General features: G+C 37.4%; 2 protein-coding genes across 3 annotated transcripts in view; both read left to right on the top strand.

Annotated features, from left to right (window-relative positions):
• Xpot (exportin for tRNA) overlaps positions 1-14,195 on the top strand; it is a 39,124-nt gene extending 24,929 nt beyond the window's left edge. For both annotated transcript variants that reach the window (XM_015483058.2, XM_048805785.1), the window contains exons 20-25: positions 469-585; positions 860-975; positions 1,869-1,916; positions 4,121-4,192; positions 10,946-11,002; positions 13,588-14,195. In XM_015483058.2, coding sequence (XP_015338544.1) covers positions 469-585; positions 860-975; positions 1,869-1,916; positions 4,121-4,192; positions 10,946-11,002; positions 13,588-13,614 — 437 coding nt within the window. In that variant the 3' untranslated portion in view covers positions 13,615-14,195. The remainder of the gene's footprint in view (positions 1-468; positions 586-859; positions 976-1,868; positions 1,917-4,120; positions 4,193-10,945; positions 11,003-13,587) is intronic.
• Positions 14,196-17,191: 2,996 nt separating this feature from the next.
• Positions 17,192-17,627, top strand: part of Tbk1 (TANK binding kinase 1) — a 45,294-nt gene continuing 44,858 nt past the window's right edge. Inside the window, exon 1 of the mRNA XM_015483057.2 lies at positions 17,192-17,343. The gene's annotated coding sequence lies outside the window, so the exon portion shown is untranslated. The remainder of the gene's footprint in view (positions 17,344-17,627) is intronic.

Here is a 17,627-nt window from a genome sequence, read left to right as displayed (position 1 = left end):
ATAGTGTAGTGACCTCTTACCAGAATTGATCTTATAATTCAATCTTTTTTAAAAATATTTTTTAGTTGTCAATGGATTTTTTTATTTAATTAATTTATTTATTTATATGTGGTGCTGAGAATCAAACCCAGGGCCTCACACATACCAGGCAAGCACTGTACCACTGACCCACAACTCCAGCCCCTGACAGTTGAATCTTGATGGCCAGTTTATCATCTTGGAATTAAAAATGTACAGGACTAAATAGATCAGCATAAGTAATTCTGTTATATAGGAAATCCAGGGGACAAGATATCAAGAGAATATTATCTTCCCAGTACTTAAAATTTATATGCCTAGTTAGTATTAAAAACTAAGGGACCTTATCAGCTTTATAAACGCTTTTGACTTATTATTATACATTAAGTGAGAGCTTTAGGTTGCCTTTCTAGTTTTTTTTTTAAATTAAACTCAGGTTTTGCTCTTTAGGTGCAGAGAATGTAGAACGAGTGCTTATTACCATTATCCAAGGAGCAGTTGAATATCCAGATCCAATCGCTCAGAAAACATGTTTTATCATCCTCTCTAAGTTGGTAGAACTCTGGGGTAAGATAACTTTTTGTTTTGTTTTGTTTTTTGCAGTACTGGGGATGGAATCCAGGGCTTCACACATGCTACGCGAGTGCTCGCTACCACTGAGCTATATCCCCAACCTGATTTTTTTTCTTGAGCCTTCATTCCCTAGCTTGTTTCATAGTCTCTTAAAGATGAAATTGAATCCTAGCCCAAGCATAGAGAAGAATTCGGAGTTGATTTTTCCCTGGTGATGAATTAATTGATTTTCTTTATATGTGAGATGAAATTTGAATTCTCTTGACAGGAGGTAAAGATGGACCAGTGGGATTTGCTGATTTTGTTTATAAGCACATTGTCCCTGCATGTTTCCTAGCACCTTTAAAACAAACCTTTGACCTGGCTGATGCACAGACAGTATTGGTAAGCACCTAGAAATCTTGTTTAACTTGTCTAGATCTTATATGTTCAAAATTTCTTCTTTAATGCAGATTGTTTATATTTCATTTTTTTTACTTGAATGATTTTAAAGTAAATTTAATTAATTTATTTATTTGCGTAGTGCCAGGGATCAAACTCAGGGTAAGGCAAGCACTCTACAACTAAGCTTCACCACCACCCCAGGATTTATTCTTTTAAAGGTTGATAATACCTTCTGGACCATTTGTGGATTCCTATTGGATCCCAAGGCTAAGAATGAATATTTAAAATTCATCTCCTTCAACTTTAAAAACCAAGACTTTTTCTAGGACCCTGAAGCAACTATATGCTACAAACATAAAACTTGATTTAGTAACAACAACAAAAATGTTGTTGTTGTTAATGGTGCCATTTTTTTAATACTTCTATTTTGTTTACTTATTTATTTATTTTTATGTGGTACTTGGGATTGAACCCAGTGCCTCACTTATGCTAGGCAAGCACTCTACCACTGAGCCACAACCCCAGGCCCTAACTATTAAGAGTATTAAATGGCAAACTGATAGTTTGCCAGGATCATATCTTCAGAGTACTTCAAGTCAAATACTTGCCATTTTCTCACATCCTCACAATATAGTAAAAGCCATATTTCATAATTGTAATTTCCTTTATTAAAACTCCGTTTTATTTTTGTGGTTCTTTGTTTTTTATTTTCTTTTTCTATTCAGTATACTTACTCCACCTGCCTGTTACTGTCTTTCTCTTCCTTCTTTGGAAATAAATATTTCCTTGGAAATTTAGAGCTGCATATTTTCCTGGCAATGGCTAGGGAATAAACAGTTGTGTCAATAACCAAGAATTTACTGTATTAAGATTCTTAAACTTCTTTTCTACAGGCTCTCTCTGAGTGTGCTGTAACACTGAAAACCATTCATCTCAAACGGGTAAGGTTTGATTCATGCATTTTCATTCTCATGTGTACTATTGGTTATAGTATTAATTGTGTTTGGCTCATGCTCTTCAAAGCAGTATCTTTAGGTATTCAGTACTGTTTTGGGGTGTTGGGGAAGGGTGAATGAAAGTAGCAGTATTTGTTATTATCCTTCATGTTTTGGGTAACAAGATTTAAATGTTTTGGTTTGACAAAGGATATGGAAAATCTTATCCAGAATTTCAAGATCTAACTTCACCATAGCCAGATTTCTCCAGCTTCTTAGTATGACAAATGATTCGAGATCTTCATTATTTCAGAACGTCTCATTCTTCCTTGTTGATCTCATCATTTCTAAGAATCATAAGTGATTGTGGGTATTTTAAATAACTAATTGGTTGCCAATTTTTTAAAATAAGATTTTTTATTTCCTCTTAACAAAAATCCCTATCCCCAGCTTCTCCAGGAACCTGAATGCTAGCACAGGAATAGCATTTCCTCAATAGCAGCAGTTCCCCTCACTTCCTGAAAGAGCATGAGCTCTTATTTACCAGTCTCATTTCAGCCCTGTCACTTATTTGAACTTGAGGTTTTTATTATGACAGAGACTTGAAGGGTTTTCAGTTCAGTAGCATTTTCTCTATAATCTGCTTTATGCATTTGTGGAGCTCAGAATTGAGAAGGACCATTGCATAACAGTGGGGTTATTTGAGATGGTGAACAATCATAGGAGGTAAGCAGAGAATATAGATTAGAGGAAAAGGTGAAAAAGGGACCTGAGAGTTTTGGTTGTTTTTTTTTGTTGTTGTTTTTTTTTTAATTTTTTAAAATTGTAAATGGACACAATACCTTTATTTTATTTATTTCTTTACATTTTTATGTGGTACTGAGGATCGAACCCAGGTATGGCAAGCACACTACCATTGAGCCACAAGCCCAGCCTGGACCTGAGAAATTTTAAGTGATGAATGTAGTGTTATTTTCCCTCTTAAGTCATTTGATTCAGTAGCAATAAAATTAAACAGGAAATCCAAATGTTGACCCAGAAAAGATTGTGTTAGGCATGATATATCAATTTTATTGTGACAACTGTTACTTTCTGGTTAGGCCATCAACATAATAATGCTTTAAGTTAAATTCAAATTAAAAAATGAAAGTAGTCTTTTTCATTTTTTAAGTATTGAATATGTTAAATTTTCTTACAGCCAATTGCAAAAGGGAAACTATTTTTAAATTGTATCCTAGGTTCCTTTGTAACTGCCATGGCTGTGTGGGGTTTATGAGTTAGTTTGTTGAGTTTTTTTCCTTCCACCAAGCTGACGAGAGAGAGAGACAGTGTTTATAGGTTTTAGCATGCAAAAGTAGTAGGAGATGGGCTCTGTTGAAAGTGGTAGTTTCAGAAGTCCATTGATGTACTTTTTTAGTAAAGATTTAATCAACTGAAGACTGGATAACTCATCATGTGTGTTCCTGGGTCTTAAGTTTCCTCATCTGTGCCTTCTGGCTACTAAATTACCTGTACTCTAGTTTGTTGAATAGGAAAAGAAGGTATCCTTTTATTGCTGTTATCTTCTATAATATATCTTTCTTGCCTGTATTTTATTTCCTAAAGATGGTCATTACCCTGATATTGGGCATATCTTCCCTCCATGCATCCACAGACAACTTGTAATCTATCCAAGTAGATTGACAGGAGCACCTTCTTTTGCTGTCCCTTTCAGTACAGGGAAGGCTCTGGCATTGTGACCTGAATTCGGAAGTAATATTTAGCAGTACTTAACATTAAGTAATGTTAATATGTAGTGAATGCTAAGTCCTGTTCTAGGAGCTTTACATTTCTTAATTCTTCAAATCCTTACAATAACCTCATTTTTCAGATGAAGAAACTAAGGCTCAGAGAGGTAAAATAGCCTACCCAAATTTTCCTAGCCAGGGAGTTGAACACAGGGCCTCAAACATGTAAAGCAAATGCTCTACCACTGACTTACATCCCCAGCCCTTTTTATTTTGATACAGAATCTGAGATGCCCACTCTGGCCTCAAACTTGCCATCCTCCTGCCTCTGCAGGAGAATCCCTAGTAATGGGATTATAGGCATGTGTCACCACAACCAGTTTATCTATTAAAATATACATGTGTCATTGTAGTTTCTTTTCAAGCATCATTAATGTCCAGAAAAAAAATAACTTTGTTATAATTGTCTTTTACTCTTTTTAGGGCCCAGAATGTGTTCAGTATCTTCAACAAGAATACCTGCCCTCCTTGCAGGTAGCTCCAGAAATAATTCAGGTAAGAACTGTCCTGGTAGATTTTGCTCTTAATTTAATAAAAGAACTTTGAGTATATATTCAATCTAAATTTTTGTTCAAGAAAGCCAGACTGTATACACCTTGAAGTTTTGCTGTGTACAGGACTGGAGTCCAAACTTCATGAGATCTGAGAAATTGAGTGGGGAAAAAATTATATTTTTATTTTCATTAACATCTAACAAAAATTTAATTTCCTACCATGGTGTAGATGACAGATCTCAATAGTAGTAACATTCCCCGTGACTTTTTTTTTTGAGAAATTTTTTTTGTGGTTGTAGAAGGATAGAGTGCTTTTATTTATTTTTTTGTGGTGCTAAGAGATTGAACCCAGTGCCTCACACATACTAGGCAAAGCACTCTGCCACTGAACTCTAGCCCCATCGCCTCCCTGTGACTTTGTTCAGTAAAAATCACAGATAATTTCATGTCACATGAGTTGATGCATGTATCTGGAAATATTGTTTATGCATGTCCTTGTTTTGCAATTATGAGTTTTTAGGTTCTGCCACTACACTTTGTTACCTATTAATAAGTCTTATTCTACCATTCTTTTTGGGCAGGGGGGTTATTACTGGGGATTAAATCCAGGAGTGCTTTACCTCTGAGCTACAACTCCAGTGACCCTGTCCCTGCTTTTTCAATTTATTTTGAGACACAGTTTTGCTAAGTTGCTAAGACTGCAACTAGGACTTGTGATTTTCCTCCATTAGCCTTCTGAGTCACTGGGATTACCAGCATGTGCCATCATGCCTGGTGCACACATTAAATATTTTGATAACCATAATTCACTATAATTGGTTTCCTTTGTAATCGTATGGTATTTTTTTGTGCATTTTAATAAACATTCTAAAAGGAGTCTTACAGGCTTCCCCAGACTGCCCAAAGGGACCCTATCATGTAAAAAGCCTCTGTTCTTGCTGGGTGTGGTGACACATACTGATAATCCCAGCAATTTGGAAGACTGAGGCAGGAGAATCTCAAGTGCAAGATCAGCTTGGGTAACTTAACAAGACCCTGTCTCAAAGTAAAAAACAAAAAGAGATATTGCTCAGTGGTATAGCAATCTTGAGTTCAATCCCCATTATAATGCACACACACAAAAATATACTCTTTGTTCTGAAGATTTATGCCAAGTTTATCAATATATGTGTTGTAAATACAAAACTATTTTGAGGTAAGTGATCAAAAAGCTAGCTTATATTTTTATACTTTTATAAAGGATATCTTTTAGTTATTTTCTTTGCATATGTGTTTCTAGACTTCAATAGTATGTGGAGCTAACAAGGTCTCAAACTTTTCATTAAAGCTAGAATTAAAATCTCCTGTATAGATTCTAAGGTTTCGGTTTTCATCAATGGTGTTTTGGGGGTTTGTGGGGTTTTTTCTTTAATTACACTTTATTGTGGTAAAAAAAACAACAACATGAAGTATGCTTTCTTAACATTTTTAAGTGTATAATGTATTATTGTTAATTGTAGGTACAGTGTTGTACCTATACAACATTAGACAAATCTCTAGAAGGCATTAATTTTTCATAACTGAGACTTTTTATGTTTCTTAGCAAGTCCCATTTTCCCCTCCCCTAGCCCCTGGCAACCACCATTCTGCTCTGATTTTATAAATACAACTATTGTAGTTACCACATATAGGGGAATTATGGAGTATTTGTATGATCAGCTATTTCACTTAGGATAATGCTCTCAAAGTTCATCCATGTACTTTTGATATTCATTCTTGTAGATGGCAGGACTTCCTTTATTAAGGCTGAATATTTCACTGTGTGTGTGTATATACCACATTTTCTTTCTTCATTATTCTATCAGTAGGCATTTAGGTTATTTCCACATCTTGGCTATAATGCTTCAGTGAACATGGGAGTGTTGCTATCCCTTAGCAATCCTGATTCTTCTGATAAATACCCAGAAGTGGGATTACTAGATCATATGACAGTCGTTTATTGTTTTGTTTTTTGGTATCAGGAATTAAATCCAGGGGGCACTTAACCACTGAGTGACATCCCTAATCCTTTTTTGTGTATTTATTTTTTATTTTGAGACAGGGTCTCACTACATTGCTTAGGGCCTCACTAAATTGATGAGGCTAGCTTTAAACTTGTGATCCTCCTTCCTCAGCCTCCCAAGATGCTAGGATTACAGGCATGCACCACGGCGCCCAGCATGGCAGTCATATTTTTAAGAACCTTTATACTTGACTGGGGATGGAGCTTATGGGTAGGGCACATGCTTAGCATGTGTAAAGCCCTCTGGGCTCAATCCCAGTACCAGTAGAAAAAAAAAGAAATACCAAACTGTTTCCACAGCAACTGTGTCATTTTACATTCACATCAGCAGTTGAGTTCCTGTTCTTTCATACTCACCTACTCTCATCTTTGTTATTGCTATTTTGTGTTTTGTGTTGTTTTTTGAGGTAGGGTCTTGCTGGGATGCCCAGACTGACTTCCAACTCATTTTGGAGTTTGAGCTCAGGCCATTCTAATATCTGGGATTACAACCACAAGGCACCATGCCCTGCTTTGTGGGGTTTTTTTGTTTTGTTTTGTTTTTAATAGTGGCTATCCTACTAAGTGTGGAATGATAAGTCTTTATTATTTCTATTTCCCTGATGGTTTTGTGATAATTGAGCATCTTTTTAATTTATTTTTTAATATTTATTTTTTTCTTTAGGTGGATACAATATCTTTATTTTACTTTTATGTGGTGCTGAGGATCGAACCCATTGCCTCATGCATGCTAGTTGAGCACTCTACCACTGAGCCACAACCCCAGTTCGAGCATCTTTTTATATATCTGCTAGTCATTTTGTATGTCTTCTTGGGAGAAATATCTGTTCATGTCTATATACCATTTTCTGGCTAGGTTATGAGCTTTTTGTTATTTTCATTTTGTGGTGCTAGGGGTTGAACTCAGGGCCTCACACATGATAGGCAAGTTATCTGCCACTGAACTACATCCCACCACCACATACCTAGATTATTATTTTTTTAATTTTACTATTGAATAGTAGAAGTGCCTTATATATGTAACCCTTTATCAGCTACATGATTTGCAAATATTTTCTCCCCTTCCATAGCCATTCCATAGCTATTGCTTTTCCACTCTGTTGCTTATTTTGCAGAAGCTTTTTAGCTTGCTATAGTCCTGCTTATCTATTTTTACTTTGGTGCTTGTACTTTTTCATGATGTCTATGAATTCATTGCCAACACCAGTATCTTGAAGCTTTCCCACTGTGCTTTCTTCTGAGTTTTACAATTTCAGGTCTTTTGTTTAAGACTGTAGTACATTTTGAGGTGATTTTTGTGTATGGTGTGAGATAAGGATCTATTTTCATTCTTCTCTATGGGGATATTCTGCTTTCCCAATGATATGTGTTGAAGAAACTATTCTTTTCCCATTGTATATTCTTTGCACCTTTATCAAAATTGGTTGACTGGGGCTGCAATGTAGCTCAGTGAGACCGTGGGTTCAATCCCCAGCACCAAAAGAAAAATCAGTTGACTGTATACATATGGATGTATTTTGTGGCTTGATTCTGTTTCTTTGGTCTGTGTGTCTTTCTTTATGCCTATACCATACTTATTTTTGTTGTAGCTTTATAACATCTTTTGAAATCAGAAAGTATGATGAGTTCAGCTTTGTTCTTTCTTGAGGTTAATATTGCTAATAGGGGTCTTTGTAATTCCATATGAACTTTAGTAGTGTTTTTTTCTTTTTTAGTAAAAAATGTCATTGGGATTTTGATGATAGAGATTGCTTTCAAACTATAGCTCACTTTGTTTTTTGTCTTTGGAGTTAATAAGCATTTTGTCAACCTGATGGAGCAGGGGTATTTATTTAGCATCTCAGCCAGTGAATGCTCTTTTCCTCACATCCTTATATACAGGTGCATAAAGGGGGTCCCTTGTATTGCAGTTAGATTTCCACAGTCTTTCTAGTGGCAGAAACCAACTTTCCTGTGGTCAACTACCTAGTCCCACACAATGGCTTTCAGAGTTGCTTTCTAATTCCCCTTTGTGGGTAGTGGCACTAGGCCCAAGTAAAGCATCTACCCTTCCACTTCACAGATGCATTCCCGTAGGAAATACCTTTAAGGCCAAAGTGGACTGGGCAAGAGAACTTCTCCTGTTCCTCTTTCTGGAGGGTTTTCTTTATTCTTACCCATGTTTGTTTGTTTGTTTCCGTTTTGTTTTGTTTTTTTAATGTGCTCTGTGATCTCCTTACTGCTCTTGATCTCTACATCCACCAGGATCTGCTCTCCATAATCTAAATAGAATCACATGAGGGGTGATGGTGTCATGTTCTTAAGCATCATAATCTGCACCCAATGGTTTTTCTATTGGATCTGAGGTATGTTGAAAGACAAGATTTTTGGTGCCAACTGAGCTCCCTGTGCATGTTACAATTCACTATCGTGGCCTGCACCAAGTCCCTGACCACTGTGTCACTTGGGCCCAGGTATTGCAGATGGGGAAACATCCCTTCATGGATGTGGTGGCCAGCTTAAGCATCAAGGAGAAAAGAGAGAGCAGCAAATGTCACATTACTGGCAGACCTCATGCCATTTCTCCTAAGCACCAATTCCATTTTTGGATCGCTTTGGATAGTTATGGACATTTTAACACGGGATGTCTTTCAGTGATGTCCTTTCAGAGTTTTTATGGCTAGGGGTAGAACTTGGTGGTAGAGTATTCACCTTGCATGCATAAGGCCCTGAGTTCAGTACCCAGCATTAGAAGGGTAGGGGGTGGAGAAATGTCCCCCCACCAATGGGCTGTTTTTTTTGTTTTGTTTTTGTTTTATGGGGATGGGGGTCGAGGGAATACTGGGGATTGAACTCAGGGGCACTCAACCACTCAGCCCCAGCCCTATTTCATATTTTATTTAATGAGACAGGATCTCACTGAGTTGCTTAGCACCTTGCTTTTGCTGAGGCTGGCTTTGAACTTGCAATCTCCCTGTGTCAGCCTCCCAAGCTGCTGGGATTACAGGTGTGCACCACTGCGCCTGGCTGTCCCGGTTGTAATAGCAGGGTTTTTTTCCCCATATTTTTATTGATGTATTATAATTATATAATTATAATTATATACACATAATATCTCCTCCCTCTTCCTGGTCCCTTTCTTCTAGTCTACTGGTCTCTCTTCAGATTTTTTAAAAATATTGGGGGGTTTTTGTCCCCTTTTTTTGGAACTGGGGGTCGAACCCAGGGCTTTGTGAATGCAAGGCAGACGCTTTGCCACTGAGCTACATCCCAGCCCTTAAAATATTGTTTTAATTGTAGATGGACACAATATCTTTATTTGTTTTTATGTAGTGCTGAGGATTGAATCCAGTACCTCACATGTGTGAAGCAAGCACTCTACCATTGAGCCACAACCCCAGCCCTCCCTTCAATTTTCATGAGATCTCCCACCTAAAAAACAAATGCTTTAAAAAATTTTTATAATTCTGACATTTTTTTTTTTTTTTTGCTTTGTTTTTGTGGTGCTCAAATTGAAACCAGGACCTTATGCATACTAGATAAGTGCTCTACCTTTGAACTACATCCCCAACCCTATAATCAATCCTGTTTTTTAAAGAATCACTGAAAATTTGGAAATAGTTATACAAGTAAACATTTTTATGAAATCAGTAAGTAATTATTCATATAAACTCTTTGCCTATGAGCAATAGAAATATACCACTCAATTATAGCTAATATCTTTCCAGATTGCCAAAATAAATTTTCATATTTTTATCTAGTGATTTGATTATAAAAGATAGTTTAAGGGCTGGGGTTGTGGCTCAGTGGCAGGGCACTTGCCTCACACATGTGAGGCACTGGGTTCAGCACCACATAAAAATAAATAAACAAATAAAGATATTGTGTCGTGTCCGTGTATAACTAAAAAATATTTTTTAAAAAAAGATAGTTTAAGCTACCTCGGTCTCCATTTCTCATATGCCTTGTATTCTGACAACACTTTCTGATTAATTCTACTTTAGAAAATTATCTTTATTTTTTTTAGATCTAACTCGACTGAGTGACCCCTTACAGCTGTAGCAATGTAATTTTTGTCCTGTTTGCTGTTCTCAGGCATGAGTTTACCTTGTCCAGGAGAGGCATATGAAGGCAGCCTGTCTGTTAAGTTTTCTATTTGAAAATGCCTTAAAATTTTTTGTAATGAGAATCTGTTTGGGTTGATTTTTATAAGCTGTATAGAAGTACTTGGATTTGAAACAGTCTTAATGTACATTTATAAGTGTATAGATAAAGAAAATATGGAATATATGTTATATTATTCAGCCTTAAATAAAGAAGGATATTGTCAAATGGTAAAACATGGATGAACCTTTGGATCATATGCAAAGTGAAATAAATGTAAAAATGGTTAAGATGGTAAGTTGTGATTTTGCCACAATTAAAAAAAAAAAAAAAGCTAGGCATGTGGCACATGCCTGTAAACCTAGCTACTTAGGAATCTAAGGCGGGAGAATTACAAGTTTGAGGCCAACCTCAGCAACTTAGTGAGATCGTGTCTCAAATTAAAAATAAGATAAGGGCTGAGGATGTAACTCAGAGGCAGAGCACCCTGGGTCCAAGCCTCAGTACCTGAATGAATGAATGAATGAATAATAAATAGTTATTTTTTTATTTTGTTTTTTTAATAGTACTGTGGATTTGAATTAAGATGGGTTTATTATTAACATATCTATTCTCTTTCCTGCCCCACAGGAATTTTGTCAAGCACTTCAGCAGCCTGATGCTAAAGTTTTTAAAAATTACTTAAAGGTAGGTTTTTGGGAAATTTCTATATCTTCCTACAATTAGGTAATACTTGAGGGCCCAAAGAGAATGTATATATGCTGTAGTTACTTTGGGATATCTTGTGCTCTAAACACTGCTTCTAAGATCTGCAGTAACAGATGTTTCCATGAAACCCCTCTCAACTAAGCTCTTAGAAAAGATCATATGAAGTTAAATATGCACACTGAATGTCTACATACCTTGAATGTATTGTATGAAAATGCCAGTCTCTTTGACGGTTCCATGACATAAGTAAATAGGAACATAGGGAAAAAAACAATGTTCAAGAACAGCTGCCCATATTAAGTTGAAAGGAGGGAGTTAAAAATACATAAACAAGGGCTGGGGTTGTAGCTCAGTGGTAGAGCTTAGCACGTGTGAAGCCCTGGGTTCGATCCTCAACACTGCATAAAAATAAGGGCATTGTGTCCAACTACACCTAAAAAATAAATATTTAAATATATATATAAACAAAAGTATGAGTTGTTTGCTTACATCCTATCTTGAAACATTCGAATTGTGTAATAGACAAAAAGGAGAATCCTTAAGTTTGCCATCAAAGCTCTTTTTATTTTGCAAAACCACTGAGTTAAACAAGAAAACCCTTGTAAGTTGGCAAGAAATGCCAAATGTTTATTTGGTATTCATATTTATAGTAAAATTAATGAGAGGAAGATTATGTTGTTTTCACCTAGGTCCTCAGACATTTCACATTTTGTTTATTACCTTCAGTAAATTTGAGAGCAAAACAGTGTACTGAATTTCTTGGTAGCAGGTAATGAGTGAATAACCTGGTTATTTTGCCCAAGACGTTCCATAGAATTCATAATTCAAAAGATTTTATTGAGTAAATAGTTAAAAGTGTCATCCTTTGACTGATTCCAACATCTTCCCTTGTCAGTTACTTTCATAATTATAATTTCGTAGCTTAAACATCTCAAAAGAATTTGTGTGGGAGAATATTGAGAACTATTTCTGGAAATAACTTATGTTCAGTAAATTTTAAATCAAACTTGATTAGAAGATCAAAGAAATCTTTATTAGATCAATAACATTATAGGTACATTATAAAAAGTTAGTGCTCTGAATGTTACTTATTTGATCTGTACAACCTTTATGAAGTGATGACAGTCTTTTAGTAGTAGCATTATCTCAGTGTTAGAATTATTCTTCTAATAAAAAAATGAAATTCATTCTTTCTGTCTACTTCTCCCTCTATATCTTGTTGATCTCAGATCTTACTGATTCTTTCCTCTTTCTCTGGGTCCTATGTCCCCTTCATTTGTTCTAGCCAGGCTGATCTATTTGAAAACGTCAAGCAGTACTTCCAAGTCTGTTGCCCTTCCCCGTAACCTTCCTAAACTCATCATTTACTAAAAATAAGTTCATGGTTTTTAGTTAGGCATTTACAAATTTTTTTTCAGATTCTGATCTCAGATTACCTTTCTAGTTTCTCTTGTAGGAACTGTCTTTGCTATTCTTGCTGTTGCTCTTCATGCTATTTTTCAAAAATTCTGCCTTATTGGCATCCCTCTTTCTTTATGAATTCTACCCGTTCTTCTAGGCTTTCCTTAAACCTCACCTCCTTGAAATCATTTTGTTTGCTCAAATGGTGATCATCCTTTTCTCTGCACTTAGGCTTTTTGTCAGATGAATAGTGGATCTACTAAGTGCTAGAAATACAATGATAAATATGGTTCTTGTCCTCAATGAACTCACCACCTATCATTTAGTAATGCAATATTGATGGTAGGGTATGATACTGAACCAATGCCTGGCATAACCTCCAGCCTACTTTTTTGTATCTCAAGTATTGAACTGGAACCACCATTTAATCATCATATAAATAGTAAATTCCTTAAGGATTTGAACTGCTACTTCATCTTTGACTTGTTTCATCCTCAAAATTTAATTTCCAGTGTTAATTTTTTTCCTATGTTAATTTTGATGGTAGAGAGGTATCAAAAGCATATTTTCTTCTGACCGCTTGAAACTTACAGCATTAAAGATAATAGCATATTTTCATTACTTTCCCAATTGCATAATATTGACAAGTTATATCTAGACTTCCAGAAGAGAAAGTTCTTATCTTGAATTATGTGTGAATTTATAAAGTATGAAGTGTTTTAAATATCTGGCATGTTACAAAAGAGTGACTCTCACTGAGCATGGTGGCACACGCCTGGAATCCCAGCAGCTTGGGAGGCTGAGGCAGGAGGATTGCAAGTTCAAAACCAACCTCAGTAAAAGTGAGGCAACTCAGTGAGACCCTATCTCGAAATAAAATACAAAATAGGACTGGGGGACGTCTGGGGTTGTGGTTCCATGGCAGAGTACTTGCCTAGCACATGTGATGCACTGGTTTCAATCCTCAGTACCATATATAAACAAACAAACAAATAAAATAGGGCTGGGGATATAAGTCAGTGGTTGAGTGCCCCTGAGTTCCATCCCCATTATCCACCGCCCCGGCCCCCCAAAAAAAGAGTGACTATCTCTCAGAAAGTTGGAACCATTCTTTATGTGAAAAAGATTTTATTTTCTGACTTATTTTTTTTAATTATTTACAGGTATTCTTCCAGAGAGCAAAGCCCTAAGGACTGGATTTCCCTGTGCCTACTTCATGATCAGGAATTCCAGTTAATAATTTATAAAGAAGAAATTTTTGTGTGCCATTCACACTGGTCTTTTTAATATTGTTTTGAGCTTACCGCAGTATATGTATTAGAATTTTTCTGTAAAGTGGGTGTACTTTTCCCTATATACAGGTATGTGACAACAAGAGAAGTTGCTTGCATGCCAGCTCAAATTGTTCTATATAAAAATGCTGTTTAAAGACAGCAAAGTTATGCCTCATATCTTAATTTTTCTTTATTTGAAACTTTAAGTCCTTTCTTTATAAAGACCATAGCAGTGGAAAACAGTGTACTTTTCTTAAAAATTGATGAATATAAAATATTAAAAATTTTTAGTTTTCTTTATGTGTGCAGACACATAAAGTTTGGGGGGAATGCAACAATCAAAACTAATTTTTTGTAGATAGCCATTACGTTTCTTTAAACTGTTTCAAAGCCAATGTGAAAGAGAATGGGTTCATAAATTAATCGATTGAAAAGTAGGTGCCAGTGTTATACATTTTTTATTAAAAAAAATAATAAATTTTACGTAGTGAAATCTACCAAGTCTTTCCTGGAATTATTATAGAAATTTTGGCCTCATTTCCCTGTCTTAAGCACTCTGATTTTCCTTTTAAAAGTTTGCAAATATGAGTACATGGATGCCTTATTTCACTTAATTACAGCCCTAAAAGGTTACATGATGCAATTTCATTCTGGTTTTTGCTTTTGAAAAAGCCTAGGTAAATCTGTTCATAGAATTAAAATCCCAATTTTTTTTTTTTCTGTTATTGGGTATACTTAAGAGTACAGTGTACCTATGTGGTTATAATGTTTGTAAATAGCTACTATTTAATTACTAGCATCACTTCCCCTGCCTTCTTCATTTTTATTCATGACTACTGGAGAAAGCAAGTATCAATAGTAGTATTGAAAGAGAGGAGGGATAAAACCAAGCAGCAGAATAACTACAGACATTTAAGTTTAAATTTTAAAGGCCAAATTAAGATATTCAGGGAAGAGGTTGTGGGGGATGGGTATAGCTCAGTGGTAGAGCACCTGCCTAGTATGTGTAAAAAAAACCCTGCGTTAGTTTTCCAGCATCACAAAAGGAAAAGGGGGAGTTTTTGGTTTTTTGTTTTTTCTGGGAGGGTTTGTTGGGTGTTTTGCCTTAGGCCAATGTGTTGCCTAGAAGTTTTGTAGATGAGCTTCAGTGGCCTATAATTTCCTAAAATTGAATTCTGAATTGGGCACCTGATCTTTTTCTGGGTTTTAATCCACAGGAGACTTTAAATAATTTCCTTACATCATGGAATAAAAGTACTAAACTAAATTGGCAGTTAACTATAAAAATAGGTCAGTGGAATGTATAAATGTTTTTAAAAATAGTTATGGGTGTTTCTTCCTTAGGTTCTCCTGAAGTATGGAAGAAATAGTCACATCTCTTGCAATAGTAGTAATTATTCAAAGTACACTAATGAGTAGCATAGCAGCTAAAAGCTTATGTAACACTGGCTCTGGACCCAGGTATGTAGGTTTAGATACCAGTTTAAAACCTGGATCGAGTTAAATAACTTCTTCCTGCCTTAGTTTCCCCATCTCAAAAATGGGGAAATAATGGTAGCTACCTCATAACTCATCTAGAATTCCATAAGTTAGGTCCGGGGATGTAGGTCAGTGGTAACAACGTAGCTTGCCTAATGTATAAGACCCTGAGTTCAATCCCCAGTACTACCAAAAAAAAAAAAAAAAATCTGTAAGTTAAACATGAATTTATTTTTTAGTACAAATACTGTACTATTAATTATACACGCAGAAAATTGTTATCTTCTTTCTCTAGCTCTTTTGGGGGGAGGGACAGAGTCTTGCTGTGTTTCCCAGGCTGGCCTCAAATTCCTGGGCTCAAGCAATTCTTTTACACTAACCTCCCAAGTAGCTGATACTGCAGGCGTATATCAACATGCCTAGCTGTCCCCAATTCTTTAAAGCCCTTCAAAAGATTCCCATGTGTAGAGCTAGGAGAAATCAGGATGTGGAAATCAGAGTGTAAATAGAAATTGAATTCTTCTGTTATATAATCATGTATAACAATTCTCATCGTCATTCCTCAAAGTTCCCCCCAAGTACTATTAACAGTCCCATCAATTACCTTATTTTCAAAAGCTAGCACCCAAATGATTGTCTCAAGGATGAATCTCACTTGTTACAGTTGAGATAAATGAGGCAAAAGACTTGGGGATTTGTATGACTTGACTATGGAACCACAGGGTTTTATGATGCCTGATTTAGTCCTGTGCCTAACAGTTTATTTAAAGCTTAATGCTAATATTAATTGGTTCACAAGTGGCTTGGACTTGTAGGAAAGTATTGTGTGGTGTTTCAATGTGCATCACTTATGTGGTCAACGTGAAGTTCTTTGGCTCAGTCATATTTCCTCCCACAGCTTTGAGCTGTGGGTTTTACTGTTAGAAGGAACTTTGACAGTTCTTTACACTTGTCATGACATAAAAGAACTGAAATTGATTGGAATTGTAAGTAGCGAATACCTTGTTGTTAGAATTATTTCATCACTTAAATATTGTTTAAAATTCTAATAAAATAACTTCCTTTCTAAGAATTCATTGGAGTGGACTTTTGTTATCACCATTGTGCATTTGATAAAACCTGAGGCCTAGAAAGAGAAGAAACTTGCTTAAAGTCAGTAACTGGCAGAGAGAGCTGGAACTGCCAACTCTTATGTCTGCTCCATATCAGTGCCTCTCCTCTTAACCACTCGGCCAGGGTTTCCCATTCAATGATGTTTGCTGTAGTTAGGTCTGGGAAGCATCTCTTTCCTCTTCCTCTCCACTCAGAAATCTTGCTATAGATCAGCAGAATTCTGTGCCCTTGTCTGTGCAGTCGTGGCCAGAAGGGATCTCTATAAAGGTACAAAACCTGCTTAAGCAGAACCTGTTTTTTAATCCTCCAATACTGTCATTTTCCCAAATACAATTTGAAAGAGGGAATTAAGTGAACATATTAAAGAATTTCATTTTTTTGTAGTTGTAAATGGACAGAATGCCTTTATTTTATTTGTTTATTTTTATGTGGTGCTGAGGATCGAAATCAGTGCCTCATGCATGCTAGGCAAGCGCTCTGCCCCTGAACTACAGCCCCAGCCCAAGAATTTCATTTCTGAATATTGTGAGATGATAATCTGGCACTACTGCAATCACAGTGGTCTTTAAAACAAGTACAAACCTCTTCCCTACAGACTATTCCTCTTCGATAGCCCCTCACGTGTCCAGCATGCTGCCCACCTGTGATTATTGGAATGTTTGCAATCCCTAGCTCCTCAGTGTCACCGCACTCCGTGCTCTGCTGGCTCTTGGTGACAGGGTGGGATCTGCAGTTCAGGGAATCTGAATTACTGTGTTTACTGCGCAGAGCTTTCCAGCTTCAACCTCAGAACTAGGGCCACGGGGCGGAGGAATAGGCAGAGGTGTGGATGTGGTCGGTTCCCCACCCTCCGACCCATAGCTACAGCGGCAGGGGAAGCTCTCAGCATCTGTGGTGGTAGTCGGACCGGCCGGCAGGCGTGCGCACGCGCATCCGCGCGCGCCGGCCGCCGGTCACGTGACCCCCGGCCAGGGCTCGCGAAGCCGGAAGTAGCCCCGGGCTCCAGAAGGCCGCGGGAACCCGCTGGCGGTGGCGCGGCGGAGACCCGGCTGGGTAAGTGGAAGTGGGGCGGGGGCGGACGGAGGGGCTGAGGCCGCGCGAGGCTCTGGTAGCGGGGCCTGCCGCGCCGAGCGCCCCCGCCCCCTGTGGGGGACTGGGATGCTGAGTCAGAGCGGAGACGCGGCGGGCGCCCTGAGTAGCCCCGCACGGCCTGAGGCCAAGTCTCTTCGGACCCTGACTGCGCGGACACCGCCTCCTGGTGCCCGGGGCGCCCGAAGCCGGGTGGAATGGTCGTGCCGGCCCTGTCCCCTTCATCTGTAGTGGCCCGCGGCCAGCCC

The sequence above is a fragment of the Marmota marmota genome, unplaced genomic scaffold, assembly GCF_001458135.2.
Source record: "Marmota marmota marmota unplaced genomic scaffold, marMar, whole genome shotgun sequence".
Classification (NCBI taxonomy): domain Eukaryota; kingdom Metazoa; phylum Chordata; class Mammalia; order Rodentia; family Sciuridae; genus Marmota; species Marmota marmota.
Note: the sequence above shows the minus strand (reverse complement) of the source record. Positions and strands in the feature narration are given on the sequence as shown.